Source organism: Sebastes umbrosus, chromosome 22, assembly GCF_015220745.1.
Source record: "Sebastes umbrosus isolate fSebUmb1 chromosome 22, fSebUmb1.pri, whole genome shotgun sequence".
Classification (NCBI taxonomy): Eukaryota; Metazoa; Chordata; class Actinopteri; order Perciformes; family Sebastidae; genus Sebastes; species Sebastes umbrosus.
In genome coordinates, this window is record NC_051290.1 from 18,405,660 (window position 1) to 18,426,075 (window position 20,416).

The 20,416-nt window shown below is 39.5% G+C and overlaps 1 protein-coding gene across 3 annotated transcripts in view; it reads right to left on the reverse strand.

Annotated features, from left to right (window-relative positions):
- Window positions 1–15,664, reverse strand: part of LOC119481721 (inactive ubiquitin carboxyl-terminal hydrolase 53) — a 38,228-nt gene extending 22,564 nt beyond the window's left edge. The window contains exons 1-5 of one of the 3 annotated variants that reach the window (XM_037758868.1): window positions 15,194–15,664; window positions 3,983–4,664; window positions 2,299–2,391; window positions 1,969–2,103; window positions 300–410 (exon numbers count right to left, since the gene is read on the reverse strand). In XM_037758868.1, the coding sequence (XP_037614796.1) occupies window positions 300–410; window positions 1,969–2,103; window positions 2,299–2,391; window positions 3,983–4,126 (483 nt within the window). In that variant the 5' untranslated portion in view covers window positions 4,127–4,664; window positions 15,194–15,664. Of the gene's footprint in view, window positions 1–299; window positions 411–1,968; window positions 2,104–2,298; window positions 2,392–3,982; window positions 4,665–14,900; window positions 14,932–15,083; window positions 15,172–15,193 lie in introns of those variants that run through there. The other 2 variants (XM_037758870.1, XM_037758869.1) reach the window with 2 other exon arrangements.
- Window positions 15,665–20,416: the final 4,752 nt, after the last annotated feature.

Sequence of the window (20,416 nt, forward strand, 5' to 3'; positions counted from 1 at the left end):
TATTCCTCTGGGGCGACCCAGTATCAAAACATGACGGATTGGATTTCGACTGTCTCAGACAGTGATTCATGTACCTGTCCGTGTGTGTGTGTGCTGCTTAATCCTAACATTGGCTAGTGTGTTTAGCTTGTCCACACATTACTGTAGAGGCTGTGCAAACAATCCCTGAATGAACTAAAACAGCAAAAATAGAAAAAACATAATTACCTCCTCAGACAGTCTAAATTATCACATTTTTAACACCAACTTTTTTCACAGATAACTTAATATTTCTTAAGCTTTCTAACCCCCCTACTGACCTGCTCATAAAGTGACATAGCAAACTTCTGATGCGTGATGCAAGACTTGGAAGTGCAGGCATCTGTCTCCTCAGGCACAATGTGCAGGTGGATCCTCTCCAGTATGTTCTCCTGTGACACAATAGGACATCTTTTAGGAATGGGACAAACTATTTCCAACACTGTAGTTGTAAAGCCACCGCTTTGTAAGTACCAACTACAACAGAGGTATTTCCGAGAGCAAAACTGCAGTGCAGTTGACCACATCGTTACCTATCAAGAGTTCAAGTTTAGGAGTCATGTTGTAAACCTGACAGCAGAAGGAACACATTTAAAAGGGCAAGCTATCCTCCATTTTAGCTCCCACCTGTTTCTATGGAGAGCTTGTGAGTTTATAAAATATTAAGGCTGCAAGGTAGGCCTGCAAAGGTTGCAGGCACAACTTCACAGCCTGTTAATCTGACACTGGCTAAATCCTCACATAAATTGTGCACCGGCACGCTGCTGCCAATGCATTACATGGTGAACGCTCAAGGGCAAGATCTGCGTCGGATTAAGAATTAAGATTGTCTATAAAAGATAGCAACTTTGGCACGTAAGCTTCAGTCTTAGATGAAAAAAAGTTACTGTCGAGTTTTTGTATGAGGGGATTTGGCAGACAAAGAAAGGAACTTGAATTACCGCTCGTGGTTGTATGCCTCCGCCAGACAGTCAAGTTGCAGTTTACATCCTTGGCTGGGCAAAATGTCATCACTTCATCATTTTATCCTACTAGACATTTGTGTGAAATTATCATAATAAGCATATGAATTCTTGAAAAACCAAAAACATGTTTTGGGAGGTCACAGTGACTGTGACCTTTGACCACCAAAAACATAAAAAAAAGCACTAAAGTTGCTTCTCTGCATCCAACTTCATTATGTGGTTTCATTATATTACGTTTGTGAGTAATTTCTTATTAGAAAAGCAAAGATTGCTTAAAGTACAATCCTCTCCACTTCAGTTGCAAAGACATTAGATTCTCTCTCTATTTGTTTATCCATTGCTGTGTAATTGGACTTCCGAAGTGGATAAACAATGACTGCGGTATAAAATCAGGACACATCTGTGCTGTCTGGGTCTGCTGTTATTAAGAAGTGATCAAAAGCATGAGAAGAAAAATAAACTAATTAAGCCTGATGGACAAGAGAAAACAGGGTCGAAATATAAGACTAAAAAATGCTGCGGGAACCGTTTTATATTTGATGGTTGTCAAAGTAAAACTGAACCAAAAATACATGGAAATTACTCTGCAGCTAGGAAAAAACAAGTTCTGGCCAAGAGATGTGTTGTTGTGCCAGGAAGAGCCGAAAAACTGGAACTGATAAGTAAAAAAAAGATGAAGGATGCATAAAATCGACTTCAAAAAGGCACAGAAATGATGCGACGTAATATGGTAGCACAAAACAGAGAGGTTCAAACACAACTCCGGCGCTTATATAACCTGTCATGATGATATTTAGCGGCAATGTGGCAGGGGTTGATGGGAGGGGAAGGGAGGGACAGAAGCTCTTTCAGTGACCTCGCCAAACAGTTTGTTGCAGTGCATTACCCGAACTGTGTGGCAGGGTAACACACAGACATAAACACATCCCTCTCCATTTACGATAGTCTCCCTCCACAGGACAGCCGTGTTGCCACAGGAACTTACAAAGCACTCTGCGGCATCATCCATGAAGCCCAGCTGGAAGCGCTGCTCGTCCTTAAAGGTCTCTGCCAAGGCGTGACGCAGGTTGTCAGAGGGCAGGGCACGCTCCCGACTGTGCTGGAACTGGGAGAAAATGCCCTGAAGAGGAGAACAAGAACAAGAACTTGTTTGCACGTGGACTATGGGACTTTTGTTTATTAAAAGCATTTGTGCCACCCTCATTAGCTCAATTACACAGTCTGGATATGTGACCCAAACAGTTGCCACATTCATAATGACAAACAGGAACTCCCATTTAATATGCTTCGTTTTTATTTATTTATTGTAGTCTACCTTTAATGCACAAAAGATGCATGATTCTCCCAGACAGAAGTGTCCAGGTAGCTGCCTCAAGCTGCGTCTGAAGATGTCCAGCTGCCATAGTACCTACACAAGGGAAAGAGGAGATCCTTTACACTATAAGACTTTACACCGACCATGACATTAGAGCATTTTTTTAGGTGGGAAGCTGTACGAAAACTTGACATCCTTGGGTCTTTTGTTACGTATGGCAATTAGACATTGAGACAAGGTCATGAGGATGAGGAGTGGGCGAGAGGAACAACTCCCTCACAGAAACAAAGCCGCAGGTCATGATCATCTTCAACCAGCTCATCGGTCGTCTCACCCTCTGAGTCACAGTCTCCGGGAGTGACCTCACTGTGGGGCTTACTGCAATAATGAACCAACTCGCCAGCTAGTATCCCAATAGTCAAAAGCAACCTTCAAGTGCATTAATAAATTGCTAGGAAGCTCTGACGAATGTAGACTGTGACTAAGCTTTGAAATTTCTAAATAAATGATGGTCATATTGTAAGAGGGTGGAACATGGCGTGCAGCTCCTGGTGGAAGACTGCAGTAAGTGAATAAATAAAGTTAAACAAGCAGGTTCCAAAATGAGAGAAAGGTCATTTAAGTAAAGAGCACCTTATAATCCAGTGTTATATTCAATATAAATATTATGCAACAAATGGGACTTTTTGTGCACATTACAAAATTCAAGCTAAAATTGTGTTCTAGTGATGGTAATGTCAGTCCATCCAACACTTTGGTCCAGATTGACTCAACAAAAGTAGAGGAACAGAAATATAATGTAGAGCTGCAACGATTAGATTAGTCTCCAGCTATTTTGGTAATCGATTAAATCGGTTTGAGTATTTTTTCAAGAGAAAAAAACCCTCAATATTCTCTGATTCCAGCTTCTTAAATGTGAATATTTTCTGGTTTCTTTACTCCTCTATGACAGTAAACTGAATATATTTAAATTGTGGACAAAACAAGACATTTGATGATGTCATCTTGGGCTTTGGGAAACACGGATCACCATTTTTCACCATTTTCTGACATTTTATAAACCAAACAACTAATCGAGAAAATAATCGACAGATGAATCGACAATGAAAATAATCCTAATCCAAATACAGCACGAGACAAACTGCTCCTGTAAATCCTGACAATTCATCTTCAATATGAAATCAATTTTAAAAATGAACAATTCAAACTAGAAACTTTAACACATTAAGGCCCATAACAAAATATGCCTATCCTGACCTGTAGGGCAGTCCTCAACCAAAGAAATCTTAGTCGACTAACACTAATATGATTTGGTCTACGATTAGTGATAGATATGTGAAACTGAGTTTCTCCACAAAGAATCACACAAAAGCACCACTTGTGTTTACCAGAGATGAGCTCATAAGTTTTTTGGAAATAACTCATTCAGCATGAAAAAAGCATAAAAATGACTAATCAACTAAAGAAATCGAATCGACTAAGGCGTGGCAGCTCTACTGATTTGCTTAAATAAACTAAACTGGAAGGAATTCCAGTAAATCAACAAGAGGATGAAGAAGCTTCCTTGATTCCTGCTCAGATTTGACATACTTAATTGCTGCCTGTAGCGACAGGCACATAAATGGACAGCTTAATCATTTCAAGAAATGTTGAATTAAATCAGCCACAAACAACCAACGCTTACCTGCACAGCACTGTTGAGGAAGCAGCTGTTCTGGCCCGGCTCGTTCAGCAGTCCTTTGGTGGGGGCCAGAGACAGCATGCTCCCCGGCTGGTACGATTTCCCCAGATTGCCCCCCGGCTTCCTGAAGAACTTGACCCATGCCATTGGATAGTGGGGTCTGCCTTCAGACAGGTGGGATAGTCAGACGACGACAGGGCGGGTTGGTGCTGGGATCAGAACCCACGGCCCCTGAAGGCGCGACACCCCAACAGTCTGGGGTTAAGTTATTCCCTGAGCTGCAGCAGCTGCCCCGTTACACATGGGCTTCTAGTCCATGTCTGCAGCTTCTGGAGAAGATCCTTTTACTTTGTCTGCTACTTAAAGGTTTTTCCCCAACAAAAAAAAAAATTAAAAGTCAACACAAAAAATTACAATCCAAGTCTTTGTTTTGGGAAGCCTTTGATGATCAGCGGTCTGATACTTGTGATGAGATGCGTTTTGACTACGGAGCACCATGCCTCAGTCATCCTGTAGTCTTGCTGGCTCTGCACAAACCTCTTCAGAAGGGATTGTGGACCCCTGTAAGCAAATTTTGCCACATGGTCCTGATGCTATCGAAGATTTTCAGCTGCAGTCAATTGTCCCTCTCAGAGGTCCATTCATAGTAAAGATTTCTCCCGGCTGGACAGCAAACACGGCTGGGCTGTGTTAGAGAAAGAGAGAATGAGATTAAAGGAGATTAAATGAGATTTTAGATGACATTATGGAGCTTATTACTGTTTTTTCTAGTATGTGAGCACAATTGCTCCTTTCAGTAGACAACATGTTGTAGTCCTTTTATAAAATGATAGTGTTTCTATAATAGCAGGGAAATTAACTGTACTTCTAAGACTACAGTCTTCATATCTCTGCTCATTCTAGGTTAGACGTCAAACTAGACATGTCAACAAAGCTTATCCATTAACTTTTACAAACACCCTTTGCACTGGAGGCGTGTCAAACTGAAGTTGGCCCCAGCTGAGACAGATTTATTTCAATTTCCTAAACAACAGATGACAACAGCCAAGAGACATTTAGAAGATAATGTTGACCTAGAGCAGACCTTGTACAAAACATGTTTACTACAATTGAGCTCATATTCATTTTGTAAATATACACAAATAATACAAAGAATAGGAAAAAAGGAGGAGGAAACCTTCAACATTAACTGCTGTAAAGGTCTACTGTCACTACGGACACAACTTCTCCAGCTCTCAATATTGATTACCACTTACCAGTCTTTCCATCCTCTTAATATTCACTTTGACTGGAAGGCAATAACTCAGTTATTTACACTATCTATTAATCTGTTATGTATTCATCAGACTCAAGTCCATATAAAAAACAATGAGAAATACATGTCGGAAGTAACCAGAGCCCAAAATTAAGTTTTAAAAATTGCTTATTTTGCTGACCAACAATTAAAAAATTAAAAGGTCTTAATATTACAATCATATAAACCAGACAACAACAGCAAATCCATAAGTTTGATAAATTGTAACCAGAAAAATGTTTAGTATTTTTACTTGTTACCTGAAAAATGTATTATCATAATTGCCTGTATTCGAATGCTTCTTTTTTTGTTTTGTTTTTTAATAAACGTATAAAGTATGTAATATAAATGTATAAATCCCCAAATACCCCATGAAATAAGGAATAATCACACAACATTATTCATTACTCATATTCATCATTAATCATTCTCAGACGGATTTCACTGTTTGTTGTGTGTAGAGGTGTGTGTACAGTTGTGCGGCAGCGGCACTGTCCCGGGATGGAGATAGACAGACAGAACAACAAGTCCGCCTGCCGTGCTGCACCGTGAGGCTTTGAATACCTTCAAACATTTATCACCGAAGCTTCAAAGCCCAAAAAATGCATACAGGACAGCCCTAGATAAATCGTATGCTAAACAACTAACTGCCCTATAGATTTACTATACAGCTGTGTCACTATTGTAAAATAGCAATGCCTGGGTTTACAATGCCATGTTGCAAAGTGTTTTAAACATTTAAGTTTGCAGTTGTAGATGAGAGCCCAAACTGAAGTTGTTGGTCAGCAATTTATACCCCAAGATTTTAAAACATCCATATAAAAAAAAATACTGCCTCAAGTTTCTTTTGTGTCCCATTTTGTGTCAGTTTTCCTGGCATTGTCATTCTTTTTTCAACTCCACTACAAAAGAGCACTGGCCTGACCTATTTCTAACACGAGATGAGCAGTGGAGGACATTATAACGAACCACTGAAGATGCAGTTCAATTTATGAAACTTGCAGTCCGTGCAGCTTCAACAACACAAGTGAGAAAGGCCAACAAAACCTGCAGTGAATGTGCACTGTGCACCTATGAAAGCAGCACTGAACACGGACTACTATGAGAGGTTTGATGGATGAATATGTTTGTGCTGAGTGAGGCAGTGGAAGCTGTGTCTCGGTTATTGCAATAGTGAATGCCCCAAGAGTTACATGCTGTATAGTCATGGCCTGTAACTTTTAATATGTTTATTGTGATTTTTATAGGATATTCTTTTGTGTCATTCTAAATAATACAAAGCTTGTTCTGTGTCTTTATGGAAAACTGAAGTTGCGGCAAAGTTGATGTTATTTCAGCACCAAAAGAGTACAAAGAAGCAACAATGAGCAATATTTCCTTGTGTAAAACATGGTGATTCAGCCTCCTTTAATCCCCAACACCTAAAAAATAACCTCAAAGAATAAACCTCAAACATCTTGTTATTCAATGTGAAGACAAAAAAATACTGCCCTACTTAGCACAAACAATGAAACTCCCCTCTTGTGACGGCCTCCAGAACCACAAAAAGTTTCAGCCAAAGCCAGTTGGACAACATTTCCACCCTGGCATTTCAGGAATCCTCAATGGATGATGATGTTGAAACAATGTTACCTCGCAGCAGGTCAATGGTGCAACCTGAAGTCTAGTATTAACAGCCGTCTTCACATGATTCAACACAACATCTTTGCCTCTGTACTTTGCGACTGGACTCCACAGCAATCAGCAGTCCAAAGTAATCACTTAAGCTCACAGTTGCTTAAGAGCTGCTGTTTCTGGATTAGTTCCATGGCTGGAGAGGCGAGAGGAAAACTGTACACTCCACTATATGCTGCACCTTAACCAATGACATCACATCATGCCCTGACATGTTGGTACCATATGTATGTTTCCTCATAAGCCATCTCAAGGCACATCCAATGAGTCAGCGTGTGATGAAATGGAAAGAGTAGTTTCTAGGTGTTGTCACTGTCGCTCACAAGCACTTTAACATAATTGTCATTTGTGTATGAAAAATCTATTTTAAAAAGTGCATATAAAAGAAATGGAAAAAATATATTTCTTTAACTTATTTTTTATATTTTAACAAAAATATTATCCTTTATTGTTATTATTGCAGGGGTGTTACTATCACTTTAACAGCTCAATGTCTCCAGGAAATCACAATTCAACAATTCTCACAGTTAAAGGCAGGGTTGGTGATCTTGAGAAAAAAGCAAGAGTACACTAGATTTAAAAAAATTATCCAACCAAAAAACCGAGCCCAGTTTTACCAACTCTTTTCCAATGAAAGTAGCTAGCAGCACTAGCTCCAAAAGTTCCTAAACCTAGCGTAGTTCACATTACACGACTTTAGCCCTGATTTTCCGCTCCCTGACAAAAGCCCCAGGTCAGAGGCAAATCGGCACTTGCACATCGGCGCTGAAGCCTCATGTGTGAACTGCTCAAAGACGCTTGCAAAGAGGCTCGCCGACGCTCGCTGATGCCTCGCAGACACATTTCAGATATCTAGCATGCTAAATATCTGGACCTGTCGGGGACTCCAGCCACTAGCTTCAGCCAATGAGAGCGCAAGACACGAATTGAGGGGAAACCTGGGGGAGGAGGAGTCGCCTGTAACAATAGGAACTTACTGCATGTGTTGCATTTGCAACACGGAGCAAAGCTGTTGTTGCACCTAGAGGAATAAATACAAAAAAAAAAACGTGGAAACAGGCTATTTTGAAACACGTGCCAACAACAACATCAGCAATGTGTCTTGCGTATATCACGCCATTTGCCGTGTATTTCTCGCGGGATTCATCCTGGTGAAAGATCCCCTGTTGTCGGTCAGTGTAGTGTGAAAACCACAACGACCAAAGACTCCCAATGAACAGTACTGGGATCTGACGACTTTGAAAGTCGTGTAGTGTGAACTTAGCTTCACATATACATATCATAATGAATGTGAACGGCAAACATGGCTATTGTTAGTACATGCAGCTGTGAAGCTAGCAGCTTGTGGAAGACTCACAATGTGGTGACGCGCAATATGTGAGTGCACGGGCAAAGTGCGCGCAGGGAGGCAGGTAGGTAGACAGGCAGGTAGCCTGTCCAATCATTACATTCGGGTCAAATGAAATGATTTGACGTGTTTATTACAGTCCTGCGACAACCAGAGATACCAGATTTTTTTTCTTTTTTTGTGTCAGAGCATTTGATTTATTGATTGCTGTCGAGATGTAATGAGAATTTCAACAACTATAACAAAAAATGTTTCCAAAACTTTACAAACATACAACATGACCATATAGAATCGCTTCCATATCAAATTGCCAGCAAGCAAAGACAATCCCACACATTCACATGTCCACATTATTCAACGTCCATTTGATGGCATGGAAAATGAAGCCAATGCATGTTTTGTATTGAGACACTGCTGACAACAGTGAGAGTAAATCCGGCTCTGCCTTTCTGGCCCTAGACATTTTATTACATTACGGTGGTCCACTTGAAAACTGCCAACCTCACTTATGTTAAACTATCTTTTAGTCCGAGCAGAATTGGCACTTGCTGACTACAATTCAATGACATTATTTTCAAAGATTATACTCTGATACTAAAGGGCAAAGAGTATCATTTTTCAGCTCTTGAATATAATACTACATTTCATTTAAACATGTTTGCTCTAACAATAACAAACATTACCTTCACTGTCATTTCACTTTCTTTTGTGATATGATGAGGCCATTGCTGAGGAGAACTCATTTCTGCCACATCAATTTCCAGCCACATGAAATTTAAAAAACATTCCAGGCTTATCAGATTAAGCATGACACCTTTCATCTGACAACATCATGTGACTGGCACCATGTAGTGTTTGCACTGCAGGACAGGAGCACATTTTTAGACATGGACTGGCCGAGTTACAATCCAGAGAGGTTAAAGTGGCACATGCTGTACCTAACTAACCTATAAGCAGGGATACAGATGAAGGAGTGAAGAATGGCTATACTGATATGAACATTTTTACTGTATTTTATATGCTGCTGTTTTATGATTTTTAAAAAAATAAAAGACCTATTCTCAAAAATTGAAAACAGATCCCTCATAATTGACCTCAAGTGAATGCAGCTAAGTGATATATCAGCCTCCTTGTTTATAAAACTAGGTGGAGAAAATGACTCAGCTGGCTAGTCACAATATTGTCTCGATGCCAAGTTTACGTCATTACCTAATGTAAGCCAAGATGGCTGTTGACACCCTTCCGTTTCAAGTCCTAGTGGTGAATGAAACCATTTTATTCAAGCCGATTTCCTTACTTCGGGTCGATCCTCACAGGTTTGTCCAATTTTTTTTTTCATATAACCCTCTGGGTTCACATCCACGGGCAACCAAAATGAGCTCACGTTCATATGATAGTCAGTACTTTGTTCAACACTGGTCTCCTATCTGACGTTAATAAAGCTAACATTGGTGATTCATAACAAATGGTGTTTTCAATTCGGTTATGAGCTCGAGCACATGAAAGAAGCGGGGTTCAATCACATGCAACACTGGCAGATCAAGAGCAGTGTAATTGATATGAGATAAGATGAAAACATTGATCCCAGTGGGGAAATTAGGTCATGACTGCAGGAAAGAGTAATATTCAGTGAGGTAAATGATACAAGATCGAAGCAAACCATTTAAACATAAAAAGCACCACTTGAAATAGAAAATAGGACAAACATCAAATACCAAAACTAATTTTCATTTTGTAGATATTTATCCTTTTACTAAATTAACCAGATAACCATAGCACAGTGGGAATACTTTTATAATCTATTATTTAGTCTATAGAACAATTACTGTACCTTCACACGAGACATTAGAGAAAGACGGCGACGGCCGGAGCCACCTACTTTGAGCTTCATAACAGCTCCTCAGAAACCTATGGGTGACGTCACAGAGACTATGTTTATGCAGTCAATGTATAAAGCTAAATGCTGGGATTAATTCCCAGAAGTTAGCTGGCTAAAAGACTAATTCTACTTCATGAGACAGACCCTGTATCTTTAACATTGTACAACCAAGCAACACAACACACACTGAGTAAAATGAAAATCTTATTGATATGAATGTTACCTAATAATAACTATATAATTACACTTAACAATTTAATGACTCCTAATTATGTTAGGAGCATTTCATTTCATTGCCCAATATGCTTGTGTGCCCTCATTTCCAACTTGACTTAAAAGCCACCAAGACAACTGAGACATTGATGGATATAATTGTAACTGGGCTTATTTACAGGTAAAAAAAAAAAAAACAACGTAACTCGCCCTGCATTATGGGAGTCTTGCCAAAAATGTTGTACAGATCAGAGTAGAACCCAAACAAAAGAAGTCGTTTCACTTTTTCTCCCAGCAGCACCAGTACAGGAAATCCAGTCTTCCTCTATAAACAAAGGCTTGCTCAGACTCGTCAGGCAAAGTCCAGGATTGACTTTTTCCTTTTCATGGGGACAATGCAAAGGCTAGCACCTTGGAGCAATCAGCCAAAGTAGCGTGTTGTGCATCAGCACCTTTGACAAGCCATAGGGAGTCAGTAAGATTAGGGCATGTTTGGTGTGAAGGCACGGAGAGTCGGTTGCTATAATTCATCTATTAGTGATCTGTTGATGGATAGCCTCATTAAGAATGATTCAATTGATCTCATTCATATGGTAATGCGAAGAGCCGCTGAAAAATCAATCTGTGGTAAATTGAGTCACACTAATTCAATGTCTATAAGATGTGAAAATGGAAACACATGGTGGGAACAGCACAATGAGAGAAGCAGCAATCAATGTATATAAAGAGGCCTTTGTTGGAACAATTTAGCTGACAGGTTCACTTCCTGATACACATAATGAAAGGCGACAATTCTTTCTACATCACCACAAACGTACCCAATTTCTCATGCGTCATACATAGCCTTTAAATTAATTTTTAATCCTCCTTTTCCTTGACAGAACACAACGTGCCCCACAGCCAAGTACAACTTTCAGCCTCTCTACAACTTCTGAGATACTATGAGAAATCAAGGTACCTTTTACTCAATGCAGATCAATATATCTTTCTGTCAAACTAGTGCATCATCCACCTGCATGACAACTGAGAGCGTTCCCCCGTGTTACTCCTCAACCCTGACTCACTCACTGTTGATGAATGACTTTCCTTACTGGAGATTACGTTCAACAGCAACTTCGACTCCCGTGGGTAGTGCAGTATTGTACACCTTTTTCCCTCTATTTTTATTAAAATCGAATTTGTGTTTTTTTATGCATTCTAATATCTTATATTAAACAAGAAACTTGTAAATAATTAAATTTTACCTTAAGACAAATAACTTCAGAGCTATGTGAGTCATACTTTGAAAACAAAATAAAGAAATGGGGAAAAAAACATCTTTTCCCACCTTTTCATATCTACACTTAGGCTAATGTAAACCACACATGAACTTGAACTGCTGGCTGACAACATAATTACACGGTATTTAAAATTAAACTAGACTGTTGCTAAGAGTAACGAAGAAACACAAGCACACAAACTTTTATGTAAAAACAAATTCTATGAGCAACCATTTCTTTAACAGATGATTTGTGAGCCATTAGCTACATCTGAAAACTACCTGGGTGGTGTTTTGCCGAAGTCCGGGAAAAAGCAAAAAGGATCCAAATGAATGGAATAAAAAATGCTGAGCAAGGTAACAGATTGTGTTTTATGTGGGTTATAAACTGCAGTTTCAAAGGCTGCACTGCTCCTATTGCCAGATGAACCTGTCTAAATTTTACTTAAGTGTTGAGTTATCCCTCACTTAATTTAAAAACATTCACTGGTACACAGTGACAATTAACATGTGGCCATTTTCCATGTCTCAGGTAGGTAAAAAATAAAAAGCTCTCTATTTCAGATGTAGTCATGCAAACTTCTTGAAAGTCTGACTCATATGGTGAATGCAGGAACAAAGTCATATTTTTATAGAGATGTCTTACAGATGACAGTCTCCCACTCAGACTTTCACTTTATCTGCGTTTTTTTAACGTGGTTAACTAAGTATCTGATATCAGGACATAAGCACTTTTCTCCACATTTCCTCTCCACTGTCGACACAATGCTCTTTAATCCTATGATTTAATGCAATTCTTCTGTCAGTCTGTTTATTTTAATTAAGAGCCGGGACTGGGCAAACGCACAAAGCCTTAGCACAAGTAGCCACTGCATGTCCAAGAAGAAGCAATAAAACATGACCCTGCTGCGTGTCAAAACCCTAAAAACAGTGAAACTTGACTGTAACATTCCCTACGGACTGCAGACATGGTTCAAGCCTTCAGGCAACAATGCAGCGGTCGTTTCCTGTGTGGGCTTCCTGCTCAAAGGCTTGCCGCTTTCCAGCACACGGTCACCGCGTTCAACCCTGTGAAACTGAACAGGTCACCCACACCACGCTGAGTCACCCATTATTCCTTACAGGGGAAAAGGGAGAACAAAAAGCACATGTTCCAGCCAGGATCCCATACTGCAGAGGATCTGATTGAAATATAACATCCTCCTCTCCACTCTTATAATTGCTTCCTTAATGCTTGCCAACAAATATCAAGTGTGAACTCTTTTCCCTTTTTTCATCTTCAACTTAAAATAACTCTCCAAACTTGTGCTACATTTTGGCGAGGAAAAGACGACATGGCTATATCAGGGGTCCCTGATATGTGAATTGAAATGGGTTCTATGGGTACCCACGAGTCTCCCCTATACAGACAAGACCACTTTATGATAATCACATGTAGTTTGGGGCAAGTCATGGTCAAGTCAACACACTGACAGCTGTTGTTGGGCTTGAGTTTTCCATGTTATGATTTGAGCATATTTTTTTATGCTAAATGCAGTACCTGTGAGGGTTTCTGGACAATATATGTCATTGTTTTGTGGTGTCTATTGATTTCCAATAATAAATATAAACATACATTTGCATGAAGAAATCCTATATGCCCACTCCCATGTTGATAAGAGTATTAAATACTTGACAAATCTCCCCTTAAGGTACATTGTGAACAGATAAAAAAAGTCAGATTAATTTGCAATTTATCATGATCATGGACAATCATGCGATTAATCACGATTAAATATTTTATTCGATTGACAGCCCTCATATATATATATATATATATATATATATATTTTTTTTTTTTTTTATATAACTAGTTTATAACTGAACTAGTTTTAAACTAGTTCAGTTTAAAACTAAATGTTAAGTTACAAACCCCTGAGTCAAGTGTGTATCACCTGCCACAACCTTTCTCAAAAAAGGATATCCACACGTGATAAATTTAGCAAACAACACCTAATAAGTACTCCAAGTACTCTCGCTCGACATGCTTGAACACAAAGAGGCAAGAACTGGTTCTTCAGCATGCCTCCACATTTAGTTCACCATCTCGGTCCTAAAGGAAATGTTCCACAACCATCAACATAGAGGGTGAGTGTGCAATGATGTCTACGGGGCTGATGATGATGATGATGAGCTCACTGCTTCATCACCACTGTGCTTGTGGGGATTGCTGCTCAGGGGGTCTGATCACTACAATGAATTAAAGAGGGATAGGGTTTTGCAAAGTTGTGAATAAGCTCCTATGAACTTGTTATGTCCTAATAAAAAAAAAGGGTGTGCAAAAAAATTACACAATATGAAACCAGTCCACACCAAAACATACCACCCAGCCAACATTTGTATGTGGGGCCCATGTGGGTAGTAAATGGGCTGAAAAATGGACCCTATATGGGATTGTCCGTGGGTTCCATAATGACCCAATGTCAATTTCCCACATGGATTCCATGCAGGATTACAATGGGTGTTATATAGGCCCCAACTGGGCAACATACCCAAGACCCATCTTGGTCCCAGCTTTAAGTTCTATGTGGGTTCTACATACGGACTCCATGGGCTGAAATATGGGTTGTAAGTGGGTTTGTCCACAGTTTCTATGTTGGGCCCCATGCACTAATTTCCCAATAGTGACCCAACTAGGACCCACACGGGTCCAACTGAGTTGATCCAAGTGGGCCCCAGATAAGATGCCCATTTTAGGCCCATACCCACTTGGTACCCAGGTTACCCCCACCATAACCCATGTGGGGCACACATAACCATGTTGGCTGGGCAGGAGGAGTTAGCTTATACACTGGGCTTGTTTATCCTGACGTGACACTATCAAAATAGAGGAAAGCTGTCATTTTCACGTTATTAAATTACCTGAAAAGCATATTTATGCACCAGTAAACACCTATTTGAACAGACTAAGGAATTAATGTGTTGAAATACAAACTGAGAAGTCACTTTAGCCTCTTTTTCGCTCCATATTTTAAATATGTCATGATAACCTCAACACACATAGCTGGCTGTCAACAACAACTTTACGCACGACTTTCAGGAAGAAAACCTCCAACAATAAGTTAACAAATGAACTATCAAAATTACAAAACAAGTCTTCTGGTGTTTTACACATTTACACACCACATGTTGTAACTTGACAACCGTACTTACTAAAAGCTACATGACCGACAAGAAGAAGAAGCTAATACTAGGCCTAGCATTACCTGGACTTACCCAAGGCATATAGAAAGGAGGCTGGGTCACGCGTCGTATCTTAAGGTGTATAACACATGCGCAGTAAAATTGAGCCAATCGCAACGCACGAGCGCAGCTTCTATTACACTGCGCATGCGTTTTTCCCCATACTCCAAGACCCGTGACCCAGCCTCCTTTCTATAGGCTTTTACCTGGACTTACCTGAGCTCCAGGTAAAAAACTGCATTTCCGCCCCCGCACGTACAGCTGCCCAAACATTTAAACTAGTAAAGTTTGAAGAACTATAAAATGTCTAACTCCGACAAACTCACCTCAGAGAGAAGTATGACACGTAGTGTGGTAGTAATATATCCTCCGGCGCGAGGAGGAGAAGAAGAGTTGAAGTATGTTGGTTGAGTTTCGGTGGGAGGGACTGACTGAGTGGAGAGAGTCGCTGGTTACTTCAAGGCGCAGAGACAAACGCTGGAAACTAAAAACCCCAACCAGAAAAAAAGTCTTCACGCAGCTGAAACTTCACACTCTCTTGCTTTTTTTAGAATTTCTTTTCTCTCATAAATTCCACTTCGGACACAGTCACAGTCTCCGTCCACTTGCGACACATATATAAATATAAATATATATATTCCTCAGACTCGTGCGTCTCTGCTGCAGTTTTGGCTGATGCGCGGTGGTAGTGAGTGAGCAAATGGTCCGCTCGGGTCGACTTCGGCACCTGAAATACTGGATTAGAGATGTTTTCAGAGCTGAGATGTCAAACCCCGCCTCTTCAACAGTGTATTTACTGCAGTCTGCCATGCTACTGTACAACCACTGCCACAGCTACAGCGCACACACACACATTCACACACACACTCTCTCAACATTTGCAGAGCGCCAACTCTTCTGCTGTCAGGCTCGTTAATGTTGCTTTATGGTGCAGGGGGTTTTGCAGCGAGCACCACAACAATGCGTAGTGTTAGTTTACAACTCTCCAACTGCAAAAACTGCACATAAATAAAAGTAGTTTATCTTTTTGCAACCTTACTTAAAATGCATTTTGTGAATTCTGATTTTGTTGACTGCATCCAAAGGCATCAACTACCAACAGAATATCTGCATGCATAATATTTGCAACTGAAGTATGCATTGCAGCAGTGTGGTGGCCAATGATTAAGCTTTTTTAGGGGTGTTAAACATTCACCTGCATGGTTACACCCCAACGATTATAATAACACTGATGATCATGAACAACTGAGAGCAAGAGGAAAGTGATGTAAGGCTCTCTTGTTACCCAAACACCATCTGCCTGATCCTGTTATATAAAGAAAGCAATGAGAGAGATGTGCAATTAAAGCTTTTCTCCCCATGTTTGAAGCAAGAGTGTAATAACCCTATCATGTTTCATGGCTCAAGGCCCCCCAGCAAGCTGACCACATTTTTTATTTGGAAAGATTATATTAATTAAAATAAGTAGTTTGGATTGCCTCCACAAGAGGGCATATTATATGGGGTATATAATTAATCCCCAAATTAATTTTTTATGTTCCATTAATTTTTTTCCTAAAATATTTAATTTGTGCAATGACTCTGGGTTATCCTGATTATAAATGAAAAATATAGCCTACTTTTTTTTAAATATGGGAATCCAACATCACTGGTTGCACATGCAAGCATGCATGTTTTTAGATATTTAGTTTTTTGTTTGATTTCTATGGAGGAGGAATCTGTATATTATTTGTAATCAGCACTCTTCCAGATTTAGTCTACTTTCTCATCTGCCTTTTTCTTTGTAACTCTCAAACTCAGAAGTCTGAGTGTCATTTTTGCAATTATTGTACAATAAATTGTACAATAATTCAACTGTGCAATACTCACCAATACTGCATTTATACTCTACATGTCAACAAATATTATTATTTAAATTTGTATTCCTACTATTGCATTCATAGATGCCACTTCTCAGCATTTTGTATTTACTTATTTACACTGTGGTTTTATATTGTATGTGTTTAATGCATATATTTGTACATAGTTCTTATATTTCTAATATCTTATTTTTATTATTTATATTTCTCTGCATATATTGTGTTATATATTGTAGTATCATGTACATAATTTAAATGTTTCATACTCCTTTATTTCTAATGCATCCCGATTTCTCCCCGGGGATCAATAAAGTATTAAAGTATTTCCGATTGTAAAATGCTATGAACCCCATAACGTCCATAACTTTATAGACCAAAAGTCAGTTGTAAAATCAAGTGTGCCAATTATGTTAGGCAGGTCATATGTCCAGCAAGTTTTGTAATAAAGGAATAATTCTCTTCTTTCAAAAGAATCAGCGCTGTCACTCATTAAGGCTGAGGAAACGGTACGCAGTGATGGAGTGTGCGGTGAGGGGTCACAATATATCAGCGTGGTCCAGCCTTTCCCCAGGAAGTACTTGAAAGGGCCCATTGAGGAGACAATGCCATTTCCCACCCCGCACATTTCCTCGAGGGACATATAATGCTTCCTCTTAAAATATAAAAAAGTTCAAGAGTGTGGTAATAATCAGTTTGATTGATGTGAGCTTTAATGATCTTGGCGTAAAAGTATTTAATTTACCTTGTAACCCCATGCTGTAATAAAATAACCCAGCCAACCTTTAAGCATTTTTTATGGGTAATTTTTTTAAAGACTGTATTAACACAAAAAGTATTTTGTTATCTGTGTGGTGCTCTGAGTTGACATAGAGAAGATGCACATTATGAAGCTGGACATCCCCATCCTGGCTGTAGGCCCTCCCTGCTTTGAAGTGCTGCCACTGAATATCTTATACTCCCTCATAAATTATGGATCAGACGGCTCAAACAGATCAGGTCTTTAACAAGTTCCACAATTGTAAACTTTTCTTTTTCCGACCTCGGTGGACAGCTCGCAATCCAGCTGCTGAATCTGACAATTTGCTCCCCGTCAGCATTGCTGCATTACTCTGAGCCAAAAGTCTAAAAATGACTGTATCATTGCACTGACACATCATCGCACTGGCTGACATGCACTTTGAATGACTTCTGCAGAATAGTGGCTCATTGGTTTTTGGATATGATTTATTCATTTTTGCCTCTGATACTTGTCCTGTGTGTGTAGTGTTCGCTACTTTATGAAGTATTTAAATTATCTGTATAACTTCCTGAATGTGAAATCTTAAACTCAAATCTAACAGCCCGGCAAACCACTGATTCCTACATAAATTTGATGCTATTGTGAAGGGCATTTTAATTTCAGATTAATTAACTTTGCCAGCGCTGCAAGGAGACAGTGCATACACAGTAAACGTCCCGCTGAGAGCTGGTGCCATTGCCCTGACTTCTCACCTTGAGAATGCCCCAATGAACAGCATGAGATCTGCTGAACACAGTGGATAAACCTGTGACCTCTCTTTGCCTGTGTGTGCTGCACTTTTTCATAATTTCACCAGCACCAACAACAACATATCAACTTTGAGGAATCAAGTTTACTTTTAATGTGTTTTATTTAGCTTTTTTTCTCTCCCTCTTGCTACACAGCCTGGTTGTCAATGCCTTTTGTTGTCTATATTCAATAGATTCATTGATGATCTTGATTGGGTCACTGGGCAGCTAAATTCCATTTCACCCTAAATGTGCTGTGCCAGTTGAAGTGGGATATTTTTAGCACTGTTGTTTGGCTTTTCAATCCATACTTACTGTACTCAAAGGGAAAGTGGGGCAACAAATCCAAAACCGTACAACTTTTTTTAAAAGTATGTGCATTCAAGGTGGTCCTTTTTAGACCAAAATGAGCCACACAAGTTGAAAATACAGGTATATTAGAAATGAATCTGTTTAATCACAAAGCAAGAAACAGAACAGAAGACAGTGGGCATGTAGCGTAAGAAAACATACATTTTAATAAATAAAGCTACAGCTTCATGTGCTGCTGGTCTCATCTGCAACTGCAAAATTTAAGTATCTAATTAAAATGTAAACTTAATCTGCTCCTGTCTCAGTCTGGGTAATAATAAATGCCCTAGTTTGTGTGCATGCTTGTGTACGGGCGCGCAAACCTGGATGGTATCATGGGAAATGCAAATAATTCAGATGGAACAGCTTGTACTAATGAAAAGTAATATGAGGACACAAGATGTCCTCATATGCACATAAGCACAAACAAATAAGGGATATTTGTCAAGAATACATTTGTGTGCGAGTTCAAACGGTGAAGGGTTACTCAACTTTAAATGAAAATGCTCTTTTGTCACTTTCTGCTAAAACTGCACAAAGTGAAGTGACTGAACAAAGCAAAGCTTGCAATGTTTTCTGTGAACACAATTCGTTGTGTTGCTATCGAATTACTACTAATGAGGAACCACACAGTAGTGAATGCCCTGTTGTTACGTAAGAGATTAGACATGCTCCAACGCCACAATGGGGGCCACGGGGAGGCGACGCCTCTGAAGCTCAACTCCTGCTATATTTAACTCGGGATTAAAATCCGGTAATGATTAGTTTTTTCGAGACGAAACTGCTCCTCACGTTTCTCAAGAACAATTCAGTAACAGTTCTTGGTGAGAACTTTTTGTTCAACCACTTTTCAGTATACTTCTTGGTTATGAAATCTGGATTTCAGTGAAGTCAGATTTCAAAATAAGGGCCTGTAAAAAAACACAGTTCACAGAATCACTGATAAGATACAATACATTTTCTTCTAGTACATCTTGTCCACATTATATATTATTCACTGGAAAGGAATTTGTGTTCTATCATGATGACTTAGCATTACCACAAACACAGCATGATGTCCCAGCATGGGTGCATTTCATAATACACCATAGGAGCAGGTGAGAGATTTTGTCCATTCAAGATTCATGATGAAAGACTCTTTATTCTACTTTTTATTCATTTGTAGTTATTTCTCTCTATCCCCCGAGCAGGACTGTGCTCATTGTTTTACTGCAGAAAAGTGGATGACATAAGCATTTTTTGGCAATTGACCACGTTACATTAATTCTGGAGTGCAGCCAAAGGGGTGACTGTGATATATTTCACTGCTGTGTTTGCCGTATCCGTGGTAGCTGCAGCGCACCGCAAAAGCATGCCATCGCCTCAGCGCTGTCTGTTAGGGAAAGTAATACCCTTCATTGACCAAGATAAGGCCCATTAATTATTCTCTCCCTGGCAACATCATCAAAAAATGAGCCCCTCTATCTTCACATTAAGGACATTTAAAGCAATTTTCTGCTCCTTTCTAGCTGTATCAGATGAGAGAGGAGCATTTTACTTGTCTCCAGGTCTCCAGTTTGTTTACTTATAGTTGTGTTAGCAGTAAGTTAATAATTCTTCACAGACTATTAACCAAAGAGAAGAGTTTAACAAATATTGACTAGTCAGGAATATAGATGAGCCTCCTGAGGTAAAAGTCAGCGGCTGGATTGCTGTGGGAGAACTCAGCTCTAATTGGTCTCGAGGGCTTTTTGCAAGTAAACAGGAACACGGTCTTGAATGTGCATTTGTCCAAACAGGTCAATTGCAAGCCTAGCTGTGTGCATCCTTCCA